General features: G+C 36.2%; 1 protein-coding gene across 2 annotated transcripts in view; it reads right to left on the minus strand.

Annotated features, from left to right (window-relative positions):
* Nucleotides 1-417: 417 nt before the first annotated feature.
* The window catches only part of LOC111016634 (ferredoxin-dependent glutamate synthase, chloroplastic), a 46762-nt gene continuing 25728 nt past the window's right edge, over nt 418-21451 (minus strand). For both annotated transcript variants that reach the window (XM_022292089.2, XM_088123759.1), the window contains exons 7-33: nt 18334-18430; nt 17853-17945; nt 16803-16948; nt 16299-16458; nt 11155-11265; nt 10782-10997; nt 10264-10421; nt 9657-9786; nt 9429-9487; nt 9092-9197; nt 8479-8575; nt 8055-8170; nt 7753-7950; nt 7514-7624; nt 6973-7212; nt 6774-6872; nt 5070-5165; nt 4783-4980; nt 4474-4548; nt 4198-4326; nt 3969-4067; nt 3609-3751; nt 3434-3527; nt 2399-2637; nt 2225-2303; nt 1291-1374; nt 418-1057 (exon numbers count right to left, since the gene is read on the minus strand). In XM_022292089.2, the coding sequence (XP_022147781.1) occupies nt 896-1057; nt 1291-1374; nt 2225-2303; nt 2399-2637; nt 3434-3527; nt 3609-3751; nt 3969-4067; nt 4198-4326; nt 4474-4548; nt 4783-4980; nt 5070-5165; nt 6774-6872; nt 6973-7212; nt 7514-7624; nt 7753-7950; nt 8055-8170; nt 8479-8575; nt 9092-9197; nt 9429-9487; nt 9657-9786; nt 10264-10421; nt 10782-10997; nt 11155-11265; nt 16299-16458; nt 16803-16948; nt 17853-17945; nt 18334-18430 (3535 nt within the window). In that variant the 3' untranslated portion in view covers nt 418-895. The remainder of the gene's footprint in view (nt 1058-1290; nt 1375-2224; nt 2304-2398; nt 2638-3433; nt 3528-3608; nt 3752-3968; nt 4068-4197; nt 4327-4473; nt 4549-4782; nt 4981-5069; nt 5166-6773; nt 6873-6972; nt 7213-7513; nt 7625-7752; nt 7951-8054; nt 8171-8478; nt 8576-9091; nt 9198-9428; nt 9488-9656; nt 9787-10263; nt 10422-10781; nt 10998-11154; nt 11266-16298; nt 16459-16802; nt 16949-17852; nt 17946-18333; nt 18431-21451) is intronic.

Consider the following 21451-nt stretch of genomic DNA (forward strand, 5'->3'; position numbering starts at 1 on the left):
GATATAGTTTATATTTCCATATAAATGAAAAGGTAGCCGGATATAGTTTATATCTCCATATAAATATATATACGTTCATATAGGTGTATGTTATAATGACTATAGTGGTTAAATTGAGCCAAAAATTGTAATGAAATGGAAAAATATTTTGTAATAAATTTCATTCTTAAATATATTAAAGAGTAAATTTGGGGATTGTGAGAATAATTGATTTAAGTCTCACAATAATTTAATCTTTACAAAATCAAATTTGAAACATTAATCTTTTGCATTTAAATAAAAGACTAATAATATAAATGTCATAAATAAGAACTGTAAATTTTTAATTGGTTTCAACTCACTTGAGCTTTGTTAAGTAAATATATCCATTTTTAAGTGAAAAGCTTCCACCATACTTCCAAAATTAAGACAACCTACTTCAAACAAGTAATTTCATTTCAAAATAAAACCATTCAGTAGTCTATAAGAATGCATATTGTTGATTCATGTTTCCAGGAGATACAAAATAATCAGAGAATTTTGAAACCTGAAATGCAAAGTAGCAGATTAGCTAGTAGAAAGCCAATGGCCAGCAATAACAAGCCAAGCCTAAATTTATTTCTAATCACAGAGAGAACAGCTGGTTAACTTTGACTAGAATTGGGAAATTTAAACTACCTGAAATGTACATATTTTTTGTTCTGCCACAATCGATATATTTACAGGGGGATCGATACAAGAGAAGGCTAACTGCTTCCATTGGTAGATCAAGGCTTCCTTCACCACCAAGCCGTAGCATTCACCGCTGAGTTATGCAAGCATTTTTCAGATCACGAACTCCCACTCCTCTCTAGTCGTAGGAGTTGCAGATTTTGCGATTTTAACGTATTATCACCGCTACTCTTGCTTTGATCCTTCAAGCCGACTGAAAAGTCACTTCCCCAGTAGCAGTTCTCTCATACTCGATGCTAGCCTCGGGGGTATCTTCCTCGCTAGGCGGAACTAGTTGCCAGAAGAGTGGTAAATAAGTCTCCCACTCGTTCAGGATGGCAGAGCCTTTGGTGCTACCAGTTTTTTCCTATTTGTCAGAAGAAGTATATAATCTTAGTTTAGGGATATATAGATAGTGGTTCAAATGGAAACCAAGAGTTCCATCTTCAAATGTTTGAAGTTGTGAACTGAAAAGAAATTTAGAATAAAGTCTCTCAAAAACTTGACTGCTGATTTTAGAAAGCATTCTTGCAAAAAATGTGATCATTAATTTGAGGGCACAAGTATAAGATGATGCAGTTAATATTATAGGTAGCTTACAACATGGGCTTCAATAAGGCTCTTCAGCTGCATTTGCCCCACAGGAGCAGTTACTCTCTGGATCTTAACAATTTCTTTGTTAACCTGCTCATTTTTCACAGTAATGATTCTGATGTGAGAATAGGGAGCTTAAAGAACATCAAAAAAATTAAACTAGATACGCTAGCAAAGTACTTCTGAGTCACAGCTCAAGGACAAGAACAAAACAAAATTGGAAAATAAGTAAATAACCGATCCGAAGTCAGCTAATGTGCTGGAAATTCATAACAGAGATTACTTCTGCAAGTTGAGATGGCAAAATGAAAGTTCATTCACTAATATTTTTTATTTTATCTCATATAATCAGAATGATTATGATGATATGTTTATTATGGATCAATCACTAAATTCATATCATTTTGCATAATAAATGATATGAAGGATTAAATAATTTTTCTCTTCCGAAGTTTTCGGTTACAGTGGACTTTCTCATAAATTCTAAGAAGCACCACATATTTGTCCAAAAATAGTTCTCGGAACTCATATAGAGCTGGCTAGCAGTCACTGTTTCTTTATGTACACTACCTTCCACTCTGTTTCCCGGAGTTTAATCAAATTATCATTGCTAACCTAATCTACAAAGTCCAAGTTAGAAACCTAATCTCTTTCTGCGAACCCCTGGGCTTCCCTGGGCATTCAGCAACACAAATACTAATGCTTAAAAGAACTTCATTGCAAAAAAATAAAATAATATTTTCAACAGGAATGTACATACACAAAATGAATAGTCATGGCAATTGGCAAAAATTATGATTATCATCACAGAAAATCAATATAGCAACAATCCAGAGACAATTGGACATAATATACGCATATAACTTCTTATAAAAAGTAAAGGAAGAAACATGAGGTTGGCAATTAGAGGTGAAGATTGGCAAGAATGAGGAGCAAAAACCTTTGGAATAAGAGTATTATCCTCGTCAAGAATGTAAGCCAAGCCTCCAGTCATTCCAGCAGCTACATTTCTTCCCACTCTGAATAAGTTGGACGCAAGAAGATGGTCAATATAGTCATCTCCATTGTCAACCAAAATACTGGCAGATAACTGGGATAAAGAGAAATTACATACTTGCCAAGTACAACAACACAGCCACCAGTCATGTACTCACAACAATGGTCACCAGTTCCTTCAACCACTGCCTGAGCAAGTGAATTTCTGACAGCGAACCTCTCCCCAGCTTTTCCTCTGACAAAAACTTGACCACCAGTTGCTCCATACAGACATGTGTTCCCCACTATGGCTGCGTCCTCGGGACAAAACCCGATATTCTCAGTTGGAGTTACAACTAATTCACCTCCCGCCATACCCTTACAGATATAAATAATTAGTTAGAACTTATAAAATATTTACTCATAAAACCACAACACAGATGGACAATGAATTAATCTTACAGACTATTAAAAAATAATATCACTTGTAATGTCCCAACTGTGAATCCAACTTGGACAATTTTAAAGATGAAAACTAGCCAGATTTATTCACATGCACTTTCAGAACTTTGAATGTCACTTGTACTATGATATGACCTATGCACAATCTAAAAGGTCGAGGCTTTTGACTGCTCAAATTGTAGAATAAATAGTAGCTAAGAAGCACGAATACGGATACGAGACATAGATACGACACGACATGAACACGATAATGCGTCATTTTCTAAAAATCTAAGGCACGAACATGGTAAGGATACGTTTGTTAAAACATACGATTCTTTTTAGTATATATCATTTTTATATCAAAAGGAAATTCAAAGTCAACATACTTAATTCATTTTTATGCTTAAAAAACGAGGTTGATGTATTTTTTTCTCCAAATTTATTATTTTGTCCTAATTACAACTTATATCTATTTCTTATGCTTTAACGAGTATTCAATACATACTTAACAAGTGTCGAATCCATATTTCTTTGGTACTACTAGTGTAGGACACACATCTATTGAGCTAACAAGTGCTGACATGTGTCTGGCACGAACATGTGGGTAATATTTTGCCATTCATTCAAAAGTTCAAAATGTTACAAGACAGACATGGGTGGGAATCAAGGTGCTTCATATCTGCTTCGCACATCAGCTCTACAGTAAAAGAAGATTTGAATTTTGAAGTACCTTTCCCACATAATCATTTGCCTCTCCTATAAGCCGAATGTTCATTCCAGGTGTAAGAAAGCATGCAAATGATTGTCCAGCGCTACCAGTGAACCTGAATAAATGAAAGATAACTTATACAGTATTCGTCAACATCCCATCAGTTTATCTTAGTTCTTTAAACTTTGAATCATACGTAATGTTCAGTTGGCCAGCAAAACCAGTGTCGCCATATTTCTTCGCAATCGCCCCTGCTACACGCCCGCAAACAGCACGATCAACATTATATATCTTTACTGTCTTTTGTACTACTTTCTCACTCTCAATTGCATCCAATATCTAGATACATAAATTAGAAAGAAATCAGGACACAGTCAGATAAATCAAGCTAATGTCTTCTCCTATCACATATACTTTAGAAGCAAAAGAGGTTACTGATTTAAAATAGTTAATCTCACTCCTACAAAGACGACAAGGGGAAATGAAAAAAATAAATAAAGGAAAAATATTGTATCATTCTCGTTGAAATAGGATCTACTATCATCTTCATTCATACCTGATGGTCTGAAAGTAGGATATCGTCCAGAACAGGACCATTTGTATGAACATCTTGATTGCGGATTTCAGTACTGCTCCAGTTTGGTAATCCAACACTCTGGAAATAAAAATTTTAAATGGTGATATAAGAACATCAATAAATAAGAAAAATGCATGGTGATATAATCATATAATAACACTCAGTATGTAAAAAAGGAAATTTAAAATGGTTCCATCTAAATACATACATAAAGAATATAACCGAGATCAAGATGTTGTGTCTTCATCAAAGAAATATCCCGAGGTCTTAATAATTCCGTTCTTCCAATTATATCATCCAACTTCTCATATCCCAGCTGGGCCAATGTCCCTCTCACCTGTAAAATTTGATTCACACATCATAGAATCTAAAACTGAGGAAAAATTCAACAAAAAGAATGAAACTTCCAAGATTAATAACTATAAAGGTTGCCAAGTGAACGTATAAAAATATCAAAGACTAAAGTGGCAGGCAGATAAATAACCTCCTCAGCAACATAAAGAAAATAGTTGACGAGATCACCAGGTACACCAGGAAAACGTGCACGTAGCTCCTCTCTCTGAAAAGATAAAATAAAATAAAAAATAGTTGTCACATATCAAATTCCATACAAATATGAACAAGAGGTTGAATCACTAATGTGTGAATAATGATTTCAATGTCCACAATAACATTAACTTTTACAAGTCAGCTTCATAATTTTCAAGAACAAGTTCTAAAAACAAAAATAGAAAATTGTAATCGAAACAACTTCAAACTAACCTCCAAGTTATGTAACTCACTAATTCATTACCTGGCTGGCAACCCCAACTGGGCAGTTATTAGTGTGGCATATGCGAGCCATTACACAACCAGTAGCAATCATGGCGACTGAACCAAAACCATACTCATCTGCACCCATTGCTGCGGCCATTAAGACATCAACTCCACTTTTAAATCCACCATCAACTCTAAGAATGACCCTTTCTCTAAGTCCATTATCAATAAGGGTCTGTATGTTATCATTCAATGATCAGAAACCATATCTTCAAAAAGAACAAAGTAATTATTATGAATAAGATAATGTGCCCAAGTGGGAACCTGATGTGTTTCTGTCAGTCCAAGTTCCCAAGGGCCACCAGCATGCTTAATGGAACTAATAGGACTAGCCCCTGTTCCACCATCATGTCCCGATATCTGTAAAGCATATCAGATATGTGAATGAACCAGATGTCTGGACCAAAATATTAATGTTCAGAACTAATAGGATAATTTTGACCTGAATATCATCCACATTCATCTTTTCCTATTTGGCATATTATTTATTTAATGCAAGCAACTTGAAATTAAAAGAAGTTGGAAGATGATATATGAAGAATACCGAAAGATTAATTCAGCCCCTTCCTCTTTACTACTCTTGTAGAAAGTCTACCACTATTTTTGGAAAGGAACTCGCAAAGTCTTTGTTAGTTGAAGGGGTTCAAGTCAACTCGAATAAGGCTTTCAATAAGGAAAGGGAAGGAGTTAGTAAAGCTAGTATGGACAAGGTAAATGTTTTGTGCATGGGTTCTATTCACTCCACTAACGAGGGTTTGCCTCCTAGATCATCCTCCTTAGAATGCTCGGATAATGATTTTGAAGATGATGATGGTGCAATCAGTATTAGTAGCTTGGATTCTTCCTCAAAGTCAGACATCCCTATTGAGGATGTTTCTGAGCATTCCTTTGAGGAAGATCTTCGGTTTTATTCAATGAGCAAAAAGAAGATGTGAAGTTAGTTTCCCACAGCAAACAACCATTCCTTCCTTTTTTTGAAGAAATGAGGATTACTCTTGACCAATTTGAGTCTATCCTCTGAGTTTTAGGTTGTTCGGAAAGTTGGAATGCTCTCTCTTACGCTTTCAACAGTTTTCAAAGCTTTTCAGTTTTAGTTAGGTTGGTTGGTTGGTGAGGCTTTCAAATTTTTTCTCCAGTGTGCGAATTGGCATATGATGGTTTATATTTGGAGGTTTTTCGAAGACAGCATTGAGGCTTAGTATTTGATAATTACTCATTATTTGAATTCCGGCTGCGGTCTAGTTCTTGTGTCCCTAGATTCTACTAGGTTCTTTTTGGAGTTTGGTCTTCGCTCTTGGTGCTAAGGAAGGTTCTTTCCCTCGTGCGGATGTTAGCCCTGGAATTAATTTGGTTTTCCAAGTTTTGTAGCAAGCAGTTTTTCGGAGTTCTGTTTCAAAATGTTTTTATCTTTTTCGAGCTTGTATTGCTCTTATTGCGCTATTTCTTCGTTATTTTCTCTTCTCTTTCTTCTTTTTCACCCCTTCATGTCAATGAAAAGTTGTTTCTTGTTAAAAAAAAAAAAAAAAAAGATAAACAACTATATGCTCATTTGGAAAAACATGTTAATCTTGACAATATGTTTCATGGTATTGCATGGCATAACCCATTATTTAAAGATTCAACACTCATAAGAGAATTTAGGCGCAAGTTCGGTTGAGCTTCTGAGGCAAAAGATAAAGATTGCATGATGTAGTAGACAAAACATGGCAAAATCTTTACCAGTTTCAATTTACTCCTCAACATTATTAATGATTCAAGTCTAGCATGCACATTCATCAAAGTTCTGAATATATAACATGAGGATTTTATACTAATTTTTAATCTCCAGAAGCAAAGATTAATTGAAACTATAACATTACCAAATGTAGAGACATTGAGACCAGACAACTTGTATAGAAAATCAATTAAACTGTAGCATATAAATTACAGACTGCTCCAAACAAGGATGGAAGTTTAAAATATAGATACCTGTATAATATCAGCATTACCCTTAGCAACCCCAGAAGCCACCGTTCCAATTCCAGCCTCAGCTACAAGCTTTACTGATACCTTAGCCTTTGGGTTCACCTATTTATTTGATGATGAAATGGATGGTGGTTTCATCAGAATTCCAGAAGCATATCACCACTAATAAAATGAGTACACTCAACAAGCCACAAAGAACAACCTGATGAAGGTCAAAGATCAATTGTGCAAGATCCTCTATAGAATAAATGTCATGATGTGGCGGTGGAGATATAAGTGGTACACCGGGTTTTGAATTTCTCAACCTTGCAATGTATGCACTAACTTTCTTTCCAGGTAATTGGCCACCTTCTCCGGGTTTTGCACCTTGTGCAATTTTAATTTCTAATTGATCAGCATTGACCAAGAATGTTGGAGTGACACCAAAACGTCCAGAAGCAACCTGAAGAAGATAAAATAAGCGACATTTTAGAAAGAAAGTGCAGCTATTTTCCTTATCGACAGTCCATCAATTTTAAACCATAAATTGGCTATGTACTTCTACATATAAAAGTTTACATTCATGTTATTTACTAGAGAGCTTCAAGATCTACATTCATGTTATTTACTAGAGAGCTTCAAGATCAGGACATGGTGCAATAATTGAATGAACAGAGAAATCGCACTAATATGATGAGAAGAATATTACTGGTATTCTGATACAAATTACAGTATGATAAATGAAAAGTGTAAAAATGTCTTACCTGCTTAATGGCACTCGTAGCAGTATCACCATTCTGAAGGCCTTTGAGATGCGGCAGTGTAGGGGAATACCCATCAACAACATCTGCTAGAGGTCTCCAACGAATAGGATCCTGATAATAGTAATGTTTGGCAAGTCATTATGTCTGGAAGTACTTTTCCTATAATTATGATGCTGCTAAAACAGCAGATAATAACACGCGTAATTTTTAGGGAACACTAGTGTAATTTAATAAACTACCTCACCACCCTCTCCTGAATTGGATTTACCACCGAGCCTGTTCATTGCAATAGCAATTGCTTCATGAGTTTCCCTTGAAATAGCTCCAAGTGACATTCCACCAGTGCAAAAACGTTGAACAATAGATGCTGCTGGTTCAACTTTTCCCACAGGAATTGGAGTACGATCACTTTTGAACTCTAGAAGATCGCGAAGAACCTGTATAATTAAATGAGAAGGGAATTTGGATGCCAGTTAATTTCATTCAGCAGTTTCAGTTAAAATGTTGAAGGGGAAGGCTAAAATATATCTTCAGCACTTACATTCACGGGCCGATTAGCCAAATGCTGCTGATATACTGAATAAGCACTTTCATTTTTCTGGCGCACAGCTTTATGGAGCAACTTTGACATTTCAGGGTTGTTTCCATGATACTCCCCTTTTATGACACAACAAGAGGATTCTTAAGAACCTTTTTTTTTCCACTCCAAAGTAACCAAAAAGAGCAATAATCATGTGCGCATATCCATGACAAAAGAAAAGGGAATAAGTGTTGAACTTGAAATTAACTTTTAATGGTAATTAAAAAAAGTACTGTATTCCCTGCTTTCAACAATTATTCTCGTAATCTCAACAAGATATCATTATCAAAAGAAGAAAGTACAAAACGTTTATCACACAATTAATCTGCACTCAAGATACAAACCCTTGAATGAAGTTTTGACAAGTTTGACATTTAGCATATACCTCCTGGTCTGAATTGTATAAATCCAAAATTTTCTAGTCTCTTAGCTGTATCCTCGGAAAATGCCTTCACCCAGAAAGACAAAGTCTCTCTGGCCAACTGCAGCAGGTAATTGAAAAAGATTTGAGTAGAAAAAGAGAGACATAAAATGACTAAAAACTTTAAGCTCTAAATTAAGAGTTTAATAATGTCAAACACTAGGTCAAGCTATAAGTGTTCCAACGGAAAATTCATGCTAGTCAAGCGCAACTTGTCAAACAGTATTGGAGAAGTTGTTCTCTCAACTGAACATTAATAGACGTCTATCTAAAATTCTAATATTGTTAAGAAAAATTAAATATGACAAGAAAATTTATGTTCACATATATTATGTTTCTGATGCAAAGAAATAGTAAAGAAAGATGTAGAATCAGAGCAATGCACATAACGTTAGCACAAAAATCATGAAGTTATGCAAGACCATGCACACATAGACACACATAAGGACTGCATATAAATATGAGTAGAAAGTTTATGTTCTGGTCAGCATTTCAATGGCTACTTTACCCTGATGAAATCTTTCCTTATACATAAGAAAACATCATTTTCACTTAAAGACAACGCTACACTTCTTACCTCATCAAATGTCAAGCCACCAATCTTTGATATGCTCCCACGAAATGCAAAATCTACAACCTCATTCCCTAGTCCATAGATCTCAAATATTTGTGCCCCGCAATAGCTAAGCACATAATACCAAGAAAAGTTGTCAAGAACTTAATAGAGTTACAGCCTTACAGGATGAAAGAAGGAAACAACTGCATAGAAACAGATGGGAAAAGTTTGCTTCTTGTTCGGGAAAAGGACCGAGTAATCCAAAAGATGAATTTAATAAAATCAATTACATTAAATCAATAACCTAAGAATCAGGGTTTCCTTTTTATATCCAGAAGAGAAAAGATTACTAGTATACCTTGATAGTAAAGAAATACCCATCTTGGAAAGAATTTTGAGAAGACCAGACTTCACTGCCTGAATGATACAGCAATTGAGTTGTATATGCATCCAAAAGCACAGCAACGACACCGTTCAGTTCCAAAGATAATATTTTTATTCATCAAAACAAAACTAAGCCAGGGATTGGATTATAAACCAAAGCGTCAACCCATTTAAATATATCTTGTAATACAAGGACCCAAACCTTGCAAAAATTCTTTTGAGCCTGTTCAATTGTTACAGTAGGCATCTTTCCGTTCCGCATCAGATTTACCGTCTTGTTACTGAGACGCCATTGCCGACAGGTTTCCAGAGCCAAGTATGGGCATATGGCACTGAAAAGATGATTTTAAGCTGTAATATGGTGCTTATTTACTTATGAACCATTTTATGCCATCGCTTATTTAGAGTTAATTTTGTTCAAAATTACTAATTTACAAAGTCAATACAGATAATAAGGCCGCTTCGTCATAAAGATTTAAATTTGAATTTCTACAAGCATCAAAGAAGTAAATGAACTACCAGATCTTTTACAATTACAACTTGATATATGGTCAAGGAATGTGCAACTCACTTGACCATCGACTTATTAAAACTTAAGCATAATCCCACTCCTTATTATACTTTAATATTCATCAATGATCTAGCGATTAAACCAAAAGCAAGTCCTAATTTGACTGATGCACATGATCATTTAAAACCATTTAGACTGAGTCCAACACCTCTTTCAATCCCAAATCCAATAGATTTCATCACCATAAAAAGAGAAATAAATTAATTGATCTACAAAATTCCAGTGAATAGAAAAATACCTCGCACCATATCCAATTAAACAGGCAAACTGATGAGTACTGAAGCACTGAGCAGTATCTGCTATTATTGTAGCTGACATTCGCAAGCCATTTTGAATAAGATGCTGATGAACAGCACCAACAGCAAGAAGAATTGGAATTGCTGGGCGAGTTGCTTCCTATAAGATGGAGTACAGTGTAGAATAATTGAATAAATAAGCCTTAAACACTTTTAAAAAATAGGGGAAAAAGAAACCTAGTTCAGAAAGAAATTGTAATACCAAATGAACATGAAAAACAGATATATCAAACGTGTAGAAAAGAAGTAAGCACAATTAGCCACGTGGATAAGTTTTTGTTCTGTGCGACATATATATCAACTACAAATACAGAGAGAGAAACCACAATCACGGAAAAATTGAAAACATTAGTTTACTTCAATAGTTCAACTGCACTAATTTAATCTTAATTTAATAGGTTTTGAAACTATATAGACAAGAAGTGTCCCAGATACAAATAAAAACCAGAATGGTGCTTACAAGCTCTTCAGAACGATCAGATAGAACAAGTAGTTGAGAACCATTACGAACAGCTTCATCAGCAGCCTCACAAAGTCTATTTAGAATCTTTTCCAGAGAACCATCAATACCCTTACGTATGTCGAAAAATGTTGGCAATACTTGGGCTTTCAAGTATGGATCCTTTAGCAATGAGTCAAGCTCGCCTTCATTCAAAACCGGACTAGACAAAGTTACCTGGTCAATATTCACTATACTATTAGAAAACGCTAAAAAAGAATTGAACTGTGAAAAACAAATTCCCTAAGATTTTGATCAAAAAAATGAAAAAAAATCCCTAAGATCTACACAATATACAATTACTAAAGAGAATTAAGGGAAAATGCTTAACAACCTGTGAAGCATTCTCAGGTCCTATATCTAATATATTTCGTCGCTTTCCAATATTGACTTCAAGAGACATAACTAGTCCTTCTCTAAGAGGGTCAATTGCTGGATTTGTCACCTAAAAGGCACATTACATGGTCAATTTATTGCATAGAGAAGTACTAATAATTAGTAAAAACCATAAGCACACAAACAAATTAAGAGAAACGGGCAAGTAAATAAATGTCATTATAAACTATTGCATAGCTGTAACTAAGATGAAGTCAAACAACCTACAGAAATTAGAAATCAGAACGTTTGCATATAGTATAAGTTGGGAGGAGAAGGGGATGATAATGCCAGGTTACAGAACTCCAAATTTATGTCAATGACATAGAAAATTACTAGAGAGAACATTTTCAGTTGTCCTCTCAACAACAATGTTCTAGGACAAGTATCATGATGTAACTAACTACACATTAGTTAGTTCTGTTTCAGTTGTTAGTTAGCAGGTCTAGTCGGCTTAATTAAAAGCCTTTAAGTTGTAACCTATTTGTCTATAAATAGGAAGATCCTTTGTATTTTCTCTAGCTTTTGAAATAAAACTACTTTCTCTCATTTGAGTTTACACCAAGTTGGTATCACAGTGCCGAAGAACCTTGGGTTTTTGAGAATGGTAGGAAAGAAAGTTGTTCCTCCCACGGGCGACGCTTCGCTTACTAAAAAAGAAACGGAGATTACCACCGTCCTCTCTCCCCGATCCACGACCACCCGCTTGATGATGGTTGAGGGGGTTGTCGAAAACCTCCAAAGGAATGTGGTAGAGATCCGACATTGAACATAATTGTAGATTAACTGGATGACCTTCATTTGCATCAAGAACAAACAAGATGGACTCATGGAAAGGAGACACGGGAACAAGGAATCAAAATCATCTCTAATGGTCCGCAAGCAACTCCAAGATGGCAACAAGAACCCCTCCCTATTCAAGAACCCCTTCCCATTCCATGGCAATATCAAGACGTACATCATAAACCTATTCAAGAATACCCCTGTGACAATGCAATTGTTCCAAGAAGCTGGTATTGCTCACCAACAACAACAATTTGGGCACGGAGATATTCCTCACCATCGACGCATTGGGCGTTTTCCGTGGAGACAAGATTTCTAGGATAATTCTTCAAGTGATGAAGAGGAATTTCAGCGCTGGGGTATGGTCGTCGACAGAACATATGACATCGAAATTACCATGGGGAAGATAGCGACTACAAGATGAAGAACGATTTACCCACCTTCGATGGAAAACTGCACATGGAAGGTTTTTTAGAATGGATTAAGAATGTTGAAAGTTTCTTTGGATACATGAGTATACCAGACAATAAAAAGGTCCAATTGGTAGCCCTCAAATTAATGAGTGGGGCATCAGCTTGGTGGGAGCTACTAGAAATCAATAGACAACGGTTTGGTAAAGCTCCTATCAGAACCTGGGAAAAGATGAAAAAGCTAATGCGCGCCCATTTTTTAACCTATCAACTATGAATAGATATTATACAACCAATATCAAAGTTGTAGACCAGGAACCCACTTTATTGCTAAGTACACTGAAGAATTTCACCGATTGGGAGCAAGAACCAATCTTGGTGAAAATGAACAGTATCAGGTAGCAAGATTCATTAGTGGGTTGTGTTCAGACATTAAAGAAAAACTGCAACTTCAATCAATCGGCTATCTAAATGAAGCAGTTGCAACAGCTGTCATCGTGGAAGAACAAGCAAACAAGTTCAAATTTCAGTATCAAAGGAGGAATACCGGTGACAATCAGGTTAGTACATACTAAGAAGATTACCAATACTTATACTAGACCTACATTGGGCAAGTCTTTCCGATGCAGACAAGTGGGTCATTTATCCAATGAATGTCCACAACGGAAAACACTTAATATTATCAATGATTCCTTGGATACTGATCTCAATGTTTGTCAAGATTCCGATGATGGGATCACCTATCTAGAACCAGATGACGGTGAATAAGTCGCCTGTGTTCTAGAACGAATCCTCTTGACTCCAAAGACAAATTTGGCACCTCAGAGACACTCCCTGTTCCGCACACGTTGTACAGTCAATGGTAAGATCTGTAACATTATAATCGATTGCGGGAGCACTGAAAACGTGGTGTCTAGCAAACTAGTTACAGCCTTAAACCTCAAAGTCTCACCATATCCATCTCCATACAAAGTCAGTTGGATCCGAAAGGAGGAGAAGCTTTGGTCAATACGATTTGTACAGTTCCCTTATCCATCGGGAACAGCTACAAAGACCAAATAACTTGTGATGTGTTAGATATGGATGTGTGTCATATACTCCTAGGCCGACCATGGCAGTACGACACACAGGCTCTACACAAAAAGGTCAATAAAATACTTATGAATTTTCTTGGATGGGAAAAACAATGGTCCTACTCTCTTTGACAAACTCCAGTAATGTTAAAGCAACTGACAAAGGAAATTTTTTCCACATCTGCAGTGGCAAACAACTCCTCCTTCACCGGTCTGCTCCTCTTTTAGGCATGATCGTTAAAGACTTCAAATTCCTTGGAAAATACACTGGTCACTGATATCCATCTGTCGATACAGTCCCTCTTGGATAAATTCCCAGAACTTCTCCAGCCTCATGAATCACTACCACCTTTCCGAGACATACAGCACCACATAGACATATTACCAAGAGCAACACTACCTAATCTACCACATTATAAGATGAGCCCGAAGGAATATAAGATTTTGCACGATCAAATCGCAGAACTTCTAGATAAGGGTTATATTCAACCCGCTTGAGTCCTTGTGCAGTACCAACCCTCTTACCTCCCAAAAAAGACGGCTCTTGGCGAATGTGCGTGGATAGCCGCGCCATCAACAAGATCAACGTCAAATACCGCTTTCCGATACCACGCGTTGGAGATCTGTTGTATCAATTAGGCGGGGCTGAAATTTTCTCGAAAGTTGACCTTCGTAGCGGCTATCACCAAATTAGAATTCGTCCCGGAGACGAACGGAAAACAGCATTCAAGACTAATGAAGGGTTGTTTGAATGGCTAGTAATGCCATTTGGCTTATCCAATGTCCCTAGCACATTTATGAGACTCATGAACTAGGTCCTTCTTCCCTATCTCCATAAATTTATTGTTGTTCACTTTTGATGACATCTTAGTTTATAGTAAAACTAGGGAAGATCACTTCACACACCTGCAACTTTTATCTGCCACACTACATAAGAATCACTTAGTCATCAACCTTAAAAAATGCTTGTTTTACACAACAGAAATTTCCTTTCTAGGATTTATTATTAGTGCTGCTGGACTTAAAATGGACCCCTCAAAAAATTAAAGCTATAACTAATTGGCCTCAACCTCACTCCATCAAAGCTGTACAATGCTTCCTTAAAGTTTATCAAAGATTTTATTACTCTAGCAGGTCCTTTGACAGATTGTTTCCGAAAAGGTAACTTTCATTGGGATAAAAACCAACAAAACAGCTTTGATACCCTTAAACAAAAACTTATCTAAAGCCCGATCCTACGCCTTCCTGATTTCACACAACCATTTGAAGTAGCTGTAATGCTTCCGGTATAGGAATTGGGGTTGTTCTATCCCAAAACCAACATCAAATAGAATATTTCAGTGAAAAGCTTAGCTCATCCCGTCAAAACTGGAGCACATATGAACAAGAGCTATACGCTCTAGTTAGGGCCCTAAACCAGTGGAAACACTATCTCCTAAGTCAAGAATTTATACTCTTTACAAACCACTTTTCTCTCAAATTTTTACATACACAGAAATCGGTTAGCCGAATGCATGCATGCCGGTTGTCATTTCTTCAATGCTTTGATTTTGTAATAAAGCATAAAAATGGAACCTTAAACAAAGTTGCAGATGCCCTTAGTAGAAAAGGAATACTCTTGACCTTACTAAAGGGAGCAATTACAGTATTTTCTGACCTTCCAACGGCCTACTTTAATGACCAAGATTTTCAGGAAATCTGGAATAAATGCACAAATCATAACAACTCAGGAGACTTCCATCTGGTCAATGGATCCAAAAGTTGCATCTGGATGTCTACAAACATATTGAAGAAGCTAATACAAAGTATGAATCTAAAGCAGATACCTAACGACGGGACGTTGAATTTCGTGAAGGAGACCTTGTGATGATACATCTTTCCAAAGGACGATTACCCATTGGTTCTGCTTGCAAGTTACAGAAGAAGAAATTTGGACCATACGAAAACTTACAAAGATATGGTCCGAATGCTTATAAGATTAAACTTCCCCCAGATTTCAAAATCAGTCCCATCTTTAATGTTGCTGATATTTATCCATATGCAGCACCAGATACCTTTACATTAGCTACTTGACTCATGGGCTGAGTCCTATGTTAGGAGGAGGAAAATTGATGTAACTAACTACACATTAGTTAGTTCAGTTTCAGTTGTTAGTTAGCAGGTCTAGTCGGCTTAATTAAAAGCCTTTTAAGTTGTAGCCTATTTGTCTATAAATAGGAAGATCCTTTGTATTTTATCTACCTTTTGAAATAAAACCACTCTCATTTGAGTCTACACCATATCACTAAATTAAGTTAAATGTCATTGCAAACATGCATAGAAGACAAACATGCTCAAACAAACACGAGATGTGTATCATACATTAATCTAGAGTGTGCCTCTTTTTTTGGATTTCAAAGACAAGGACGTGTCAAGGAACCACATGGAATACATGTAAATAGTTGAGATCTCAAATTTTCAGTCATCTACATTAAGAAATAAAAAATTATATAAATGAATAGGCCAATAAGTTAATTATAAAACTGGATTGCATAAAACTAAATTTAACAAAAAGAGGGAGGAAAAATCCGATAATTACAAGTAAAAAAAACAAGCAAGTAAACAGGAACTGAGGAAAGTAAACACCACAAATTTGTTTTAATGACATGAGGCAAATATGTATGTGTATTAAATGTTTTAATGCCATCATAAAAAATGATTTCATATTTATATCTGTAAGTTCCCAATGTTGAAACATAACTGAATAAGAAACTGTGATAATGACAATGGCATGCATTACAAAGTGAAGGACATCCATAAGTATTTCTATAATCAGAAAATGGAATCTTCCAGTGAACCTGTGCAAACCGTTGCTTAAAATAATCATAGAGCATGTGTGGCTTCTGAGACAATATTGCCAACGGAATATCATCTCCCATGCAAAACGTAGGTTCCTTTCCTTGAGCAGCCATAGACTCTATAATCATTTGGACATCCTCACTGGAGTAGCCAAATGCCCTGGTTCACCAATTTGGATTCATTAGAACGAATAGAGATGGTCAAGTATCTCAATAAGTGAAGGCAAAAGTCTCAAAATGATATGTTTAAACTAGTATTAACGTTAATTAATAAAGTTAAATAAATAAAAAAACTGCATGTGTTTTGTGCACGGTAGCCTGGTGTCTGTATTTTCACAAATTAAGGATAGATAGAGAGGAAAAAAAAAAGAAAATTCTAGAGGAGCTTCAACTTTCAAGGGATATATATTCGTCGAGGAGAATAATCTTTTTGAGCCTATAGATGATATACTCTTGGAAATAAGTCCAATTTAAAAGAATGAGAAAGATTGAAAAGAAACTTACTGCTGGCTTCTCAGCAATCCATCAGTATCCAACACTGTCGATGCAAGAAAGTTCTCAGGCTTCAATGAGCGCATATTTTCCTTGATCCACTTTCCATATGGATATGACAAGGCTACACGTTTTTTAACTTCCGTATTCTCAAAAACCTGCAAATTGATATTAAGCGGTCATGTCAAAAGTGTCTTTAATGCAGCCTTACTAATGCTGTTAATAATTCAAATGTACATTATGAACAATTTGAGAGGAAAATTAATAATGGGAATGCCATATGGAAAAGTGTCGCCACAGTCCAGCTAAACAAAAATCCAAAAGCATCAGTTAATTATAGCTGTGGCAATTTATTTTTAAATGAACAATTGTGAATTGTAAGAAGTAATTTGACCAGAGAGATGGGAAACCTTGCCCTCTTAGATTTTTCATCTCCTGGTTAAAGGATAAAGAATGCATCAGTCAAGCTGTTGGAAAAAATTCTTATGGTTGGGCAGGTTATCTATTCTTTTCCAAGCTTTGAAATTTGAAATCTAATCTTAAACAAAGGCACAATCAGAATGAGCAAAGAAAGAAGGCTGTGGAAGTTAAGCCCATCGAGGTAGTTTCCAGATTTATGGCTTAAAAGGAACCATCGGGTATTCGAGCATTCTCGTCGTTCAGCCCTAGATTGCTTCAATTTTTCCAAATTCAAGGCTTCTCATTGGTGTGGTCTTTCTGATGTTTTCTCTTCCTTTACTCCTAATTTGATTTGTATGAATTGGAAGGCCTTATAACTCCTTTCTAGTTTTGCTGTTCTTTTTATTTTTCTGTTTTCACTCCCCCGGGAGTTTGTATCCTGAAACAATTTTGTTGCTTTTCATCTATCAATAAAAAGTTCGTATCTTGTCCAAAAAAAAAAAGTAATTTAACCAATAATTTAAGAAACAGCAGACTGAACATTTTAATTGCTAAATAACTAAGGCTAGCATTTTATCCTGCACAACAGAACAAATAATTGCCACAACTCAAAAACAAGATCAACAGTAACAATTCTCTGAATGCACAAAATTCAAAACATACCTGTCCGGTCTGCAAATCAGCAGTAATCATCATTCCTGGACCAAGACGGCCTTTCATCGTAACTTTAGATTCATCCATTGGTAGGACTCCAACCTGATATAGAATATGGCAGTAATACAAAGTTGAAATAGCAAAAGTGCCTCCAAAAATCATAAGAACATGTTTCTCTCACTATTTCACAAGGAAAAATGCCTCATCGAACATGAAAATTGTTCTGAAATACAAATGGATTCCACAATTTAGATGTACATGCACAACGGAACAAATTAAAAAAATGAAGGAATGAATAGAATGAAATGAACTCCAAATGAGTTCCCATCAAAATGTTGAAGCAACTATCAAACAACCAAATTCATTGGGTTCATCAAGGCCAAATAGCAAGAATGTAACAAACATCTACTCGTACTGAAATGGTTTCAACTATTTAAACCTGACAACTAAAAACTATGCAACTAAAACAAATGGAGAATGGAGAACGCACCTCAGATGCAACATAAACAAAATTATCTGATGTCCGCCAATACCGAGCTGGGCGAAGTCCATTACGATCAAGACAGGCACCAACTGTTTTTCCATCGCTGCACCATGGCAATTACAATAACAGTGATCAAAGATCAGCACAAGCCCATATTTTTTACAGAAAAGGGAACAAGCCTTTCTATTGATATCTAAAAAGTTCCCAAAAAAAATAAAAATCTCTTTATGATAAACAGTAAGCCTCGCCTTTCAAAAATTTTGTTTTTAATTTTAAAAATTGAGGGAAAAAACTTCAACCTATCAAAAGAAATTACAAGAAAACTTCCCGACTATCATTCATTATCAGAGGTAATTATAAAAGAAACTCGATAAAGCACACCAAGAAGCATGATGTTTGGCAATATCCATCTAATCCAAAACAATTTTCTCCAAAAATTCTTTAATTCCATTCAAGCCAAACATCCCAAGTGATAGATTTGACAACATTTACCCAAAATAAGTTGGCTTTCTTTTAATCTTCAAATTGCAAAGAGTTTATAGTTACTCCCTGCCTCCATAATCAATAGGAGATCTTTTAGTAACTGCTCTGGTCACATTTGTATATTTCATTCTCTTAATGAAATAGTTTTTGTTCCTTATCTAAAAATTTAAAAAAGAAAAAGGAGTAGCAGCAAGTGAGAAAACAAATACATGTGAGAATTAAGCTAAAAAGGTGATTCTATAAAACACTATGGTTGATAAAACCCAGCATGAGGACTACCTGCTTTAAAGTAATGAAACAGGAATACAACAATTTTGACTCAACAACTAATATTCTTGTTGAATTAGTCAGAAGTTAAAGATTTGTGGACTTAGTTAGAAGTTGTTTTAAAGTTGTTTAGATTTTGTGTTTAAATTTAGCAAATAAATCTCCTTTTTTGTTAGGGAAGTTAGGAGGTTATTCCTAGATTTTGTTTCCTCTTGTAACCTATAAATAGTGCCTCTATTCCTCATCTTTCATCAATCAATTTGAGAATTTATTTCTTCTCTCTTTTCTCATGTATGTCTCTCTGGTGTCTCTATCCTTAGTTTTTATGGTATCAGAGCTAGGTTTAGATTGACACCAGAATGGTTAAAACAGCCATGATGACTGATGTGCGCAAGGATGAGAGTTCTGAAGGATCGAATACGACCTCAATTTATCTCCCTAAAAGCACATCCACGACACCTCACATCTCTATCTCTGAAAACACTTCGCTCCAAATTACCTCTCTCCTGGTATCATCAGCTCTGGCGGCACGAGGTCCACCACCACCTTCATCCCGATCTACTCGTCAGAACAACCTATGGTGTGATCATTGTAAGTGCACAAACCATACAAAAGATCGGTGTCGGGAACTCCATGGTCGTCCTCAACGGAAGAATTTATTAGCGGATTATCGGCCACCTCCACCTACAAATACTCCACCTTCTCGAACCAGCTCCTCTGGCTATCAAGTGGCTCCTCTGGCTATCAAGTGGGCCCCAGTGTGTCAAACTCCCAAGATTGGGCCACCTCTCTCCCTCCATTTTCGAAGGCACAACTTGAACGGTTCTATCGCCTCTTAACACAGCCAGTTGAGTCTACTCCTTCGTCAAGTTTCGTGGCACAACGAGGTATTTTTAGTGCAGCTTTAACAAGTCAGCAGCATTTCGATCAGTGGATCTTAGATTCGGGTGCAACTGATCATATGACCGCTTTTCATGATATGTTTACCATGTACTCACCCAACCCGATTCAGACACATGTCAAGCTTGCAGATGGGTCATCGACCATTATTCAGGGCCTTGGTTCTGTTATTCTTAGCCCGAACATTACATTGCACTCAGTGCTCCATGTGCCTAAATTATGTTGCAATATAATTTCTGTTCAGAAGTTGACTCATGATTTAAAGTGTCAGGCCCTGTTCACTGACTCTAAGTGTTTGTTTCAGGACTTGATAACAGGAACGACGATTGGCAGTGCTGATGGCTTTGAAGGGCTCTACTACTTCAGAGGACCAAATCTAAGAAATAAACAAGTTCTCTAGGTTGGGAGTGAGTCGAATTCTATAGAACAACAAATTCTACTTTTACATCGCCGTTTAGGGCACCCGAGTTTTCAATATCTTAAACATTTGTATCCTTCACTTTTACATAAAGATGACCTTTTTACTTGCGAAGTGTGTCAACTTGCAAAACACTCTCGTACATCTTATCCTTCTGTTGAGTATATACCATCCAGTCCATTCACAATGATTCATAGTGATTTATTGGGGTCGTCTCGCATCAAAACTATGTCCGGTAAAGTTGGTTCCTTACCTTCACTGATGACCACACTAGGGTTTGTTGGGTCTATTTACTTAAAGAAAAATCAGAAACTGCATCAATCTTTCAACAGTTTCATTCTCTCATTCATAATCAATTTAATACGAGAATCAAAATTCTTCGCACAGATAAGGGGGAAGAATATTTTAATCAAACATTGGGAACTTTCCTGTCTCAAAATGGAATCATTCACCAAAGTTCTTGTGTCATTACCACCCAACAAAATGGTATAGCTGAAAGGAAAAATAGGCATCTTTTAGAAACTACCTGTGCTCTCATGTTCACCAATTCTGTTCCTAACCGTTTTTAGGATGATGCTGTCCTTACTGCTTGTTATCTCATTAATCGGATGCCCTCTCGTGTTCTGAAATTTAACACTCCACTAGAAATCTTACTCACTATCTATCCGCAAATCCGATCTGTCCTTACAATCCCCCTCAAAATATTTGGATATAACGCAATCACTCATTTTTATGATCATGAACGTCACAAATTGGAGCCAAAAGCCAAAAGTGTGTCTTCCTTGGTTACTCTCCTACTCAAAAAGGCTATAAATGCTATTGTCCAATCAGCAATAAATTTTTACACTACCATGGATGTCACATTTTTTGAGTCTCAATCTTTTTTCTCTCTAAATTCCCCTCAGGGGGAGACTGAGCCTATTACAAGTAATCTTGATGGAAATTTTTGCGAGATTGACGATCTAAATACCAGAATTGAGCCCCCTCAGTCAAAAATAACTGAGATTGATGGTCTAAATACCGAGTCACCTCAGCCAAAAATACCTATCTCGTCCC

This window comes from Momordica charantia (assembly GCF_013281855.1).
Source record: "Momordica charantia cultivar OHB3-1 chromosome 5 unlocalized genomic scaffold, Mcharantia_2.0 BLBB01000005.1, whole genome shotgun sequence".
NCBI lineage: Eukaryota > Viridiplantae > Streptophyta > Magnoliopsida > Cucurbitales > Cucurbitaceae > Momordica > Momordica charantia.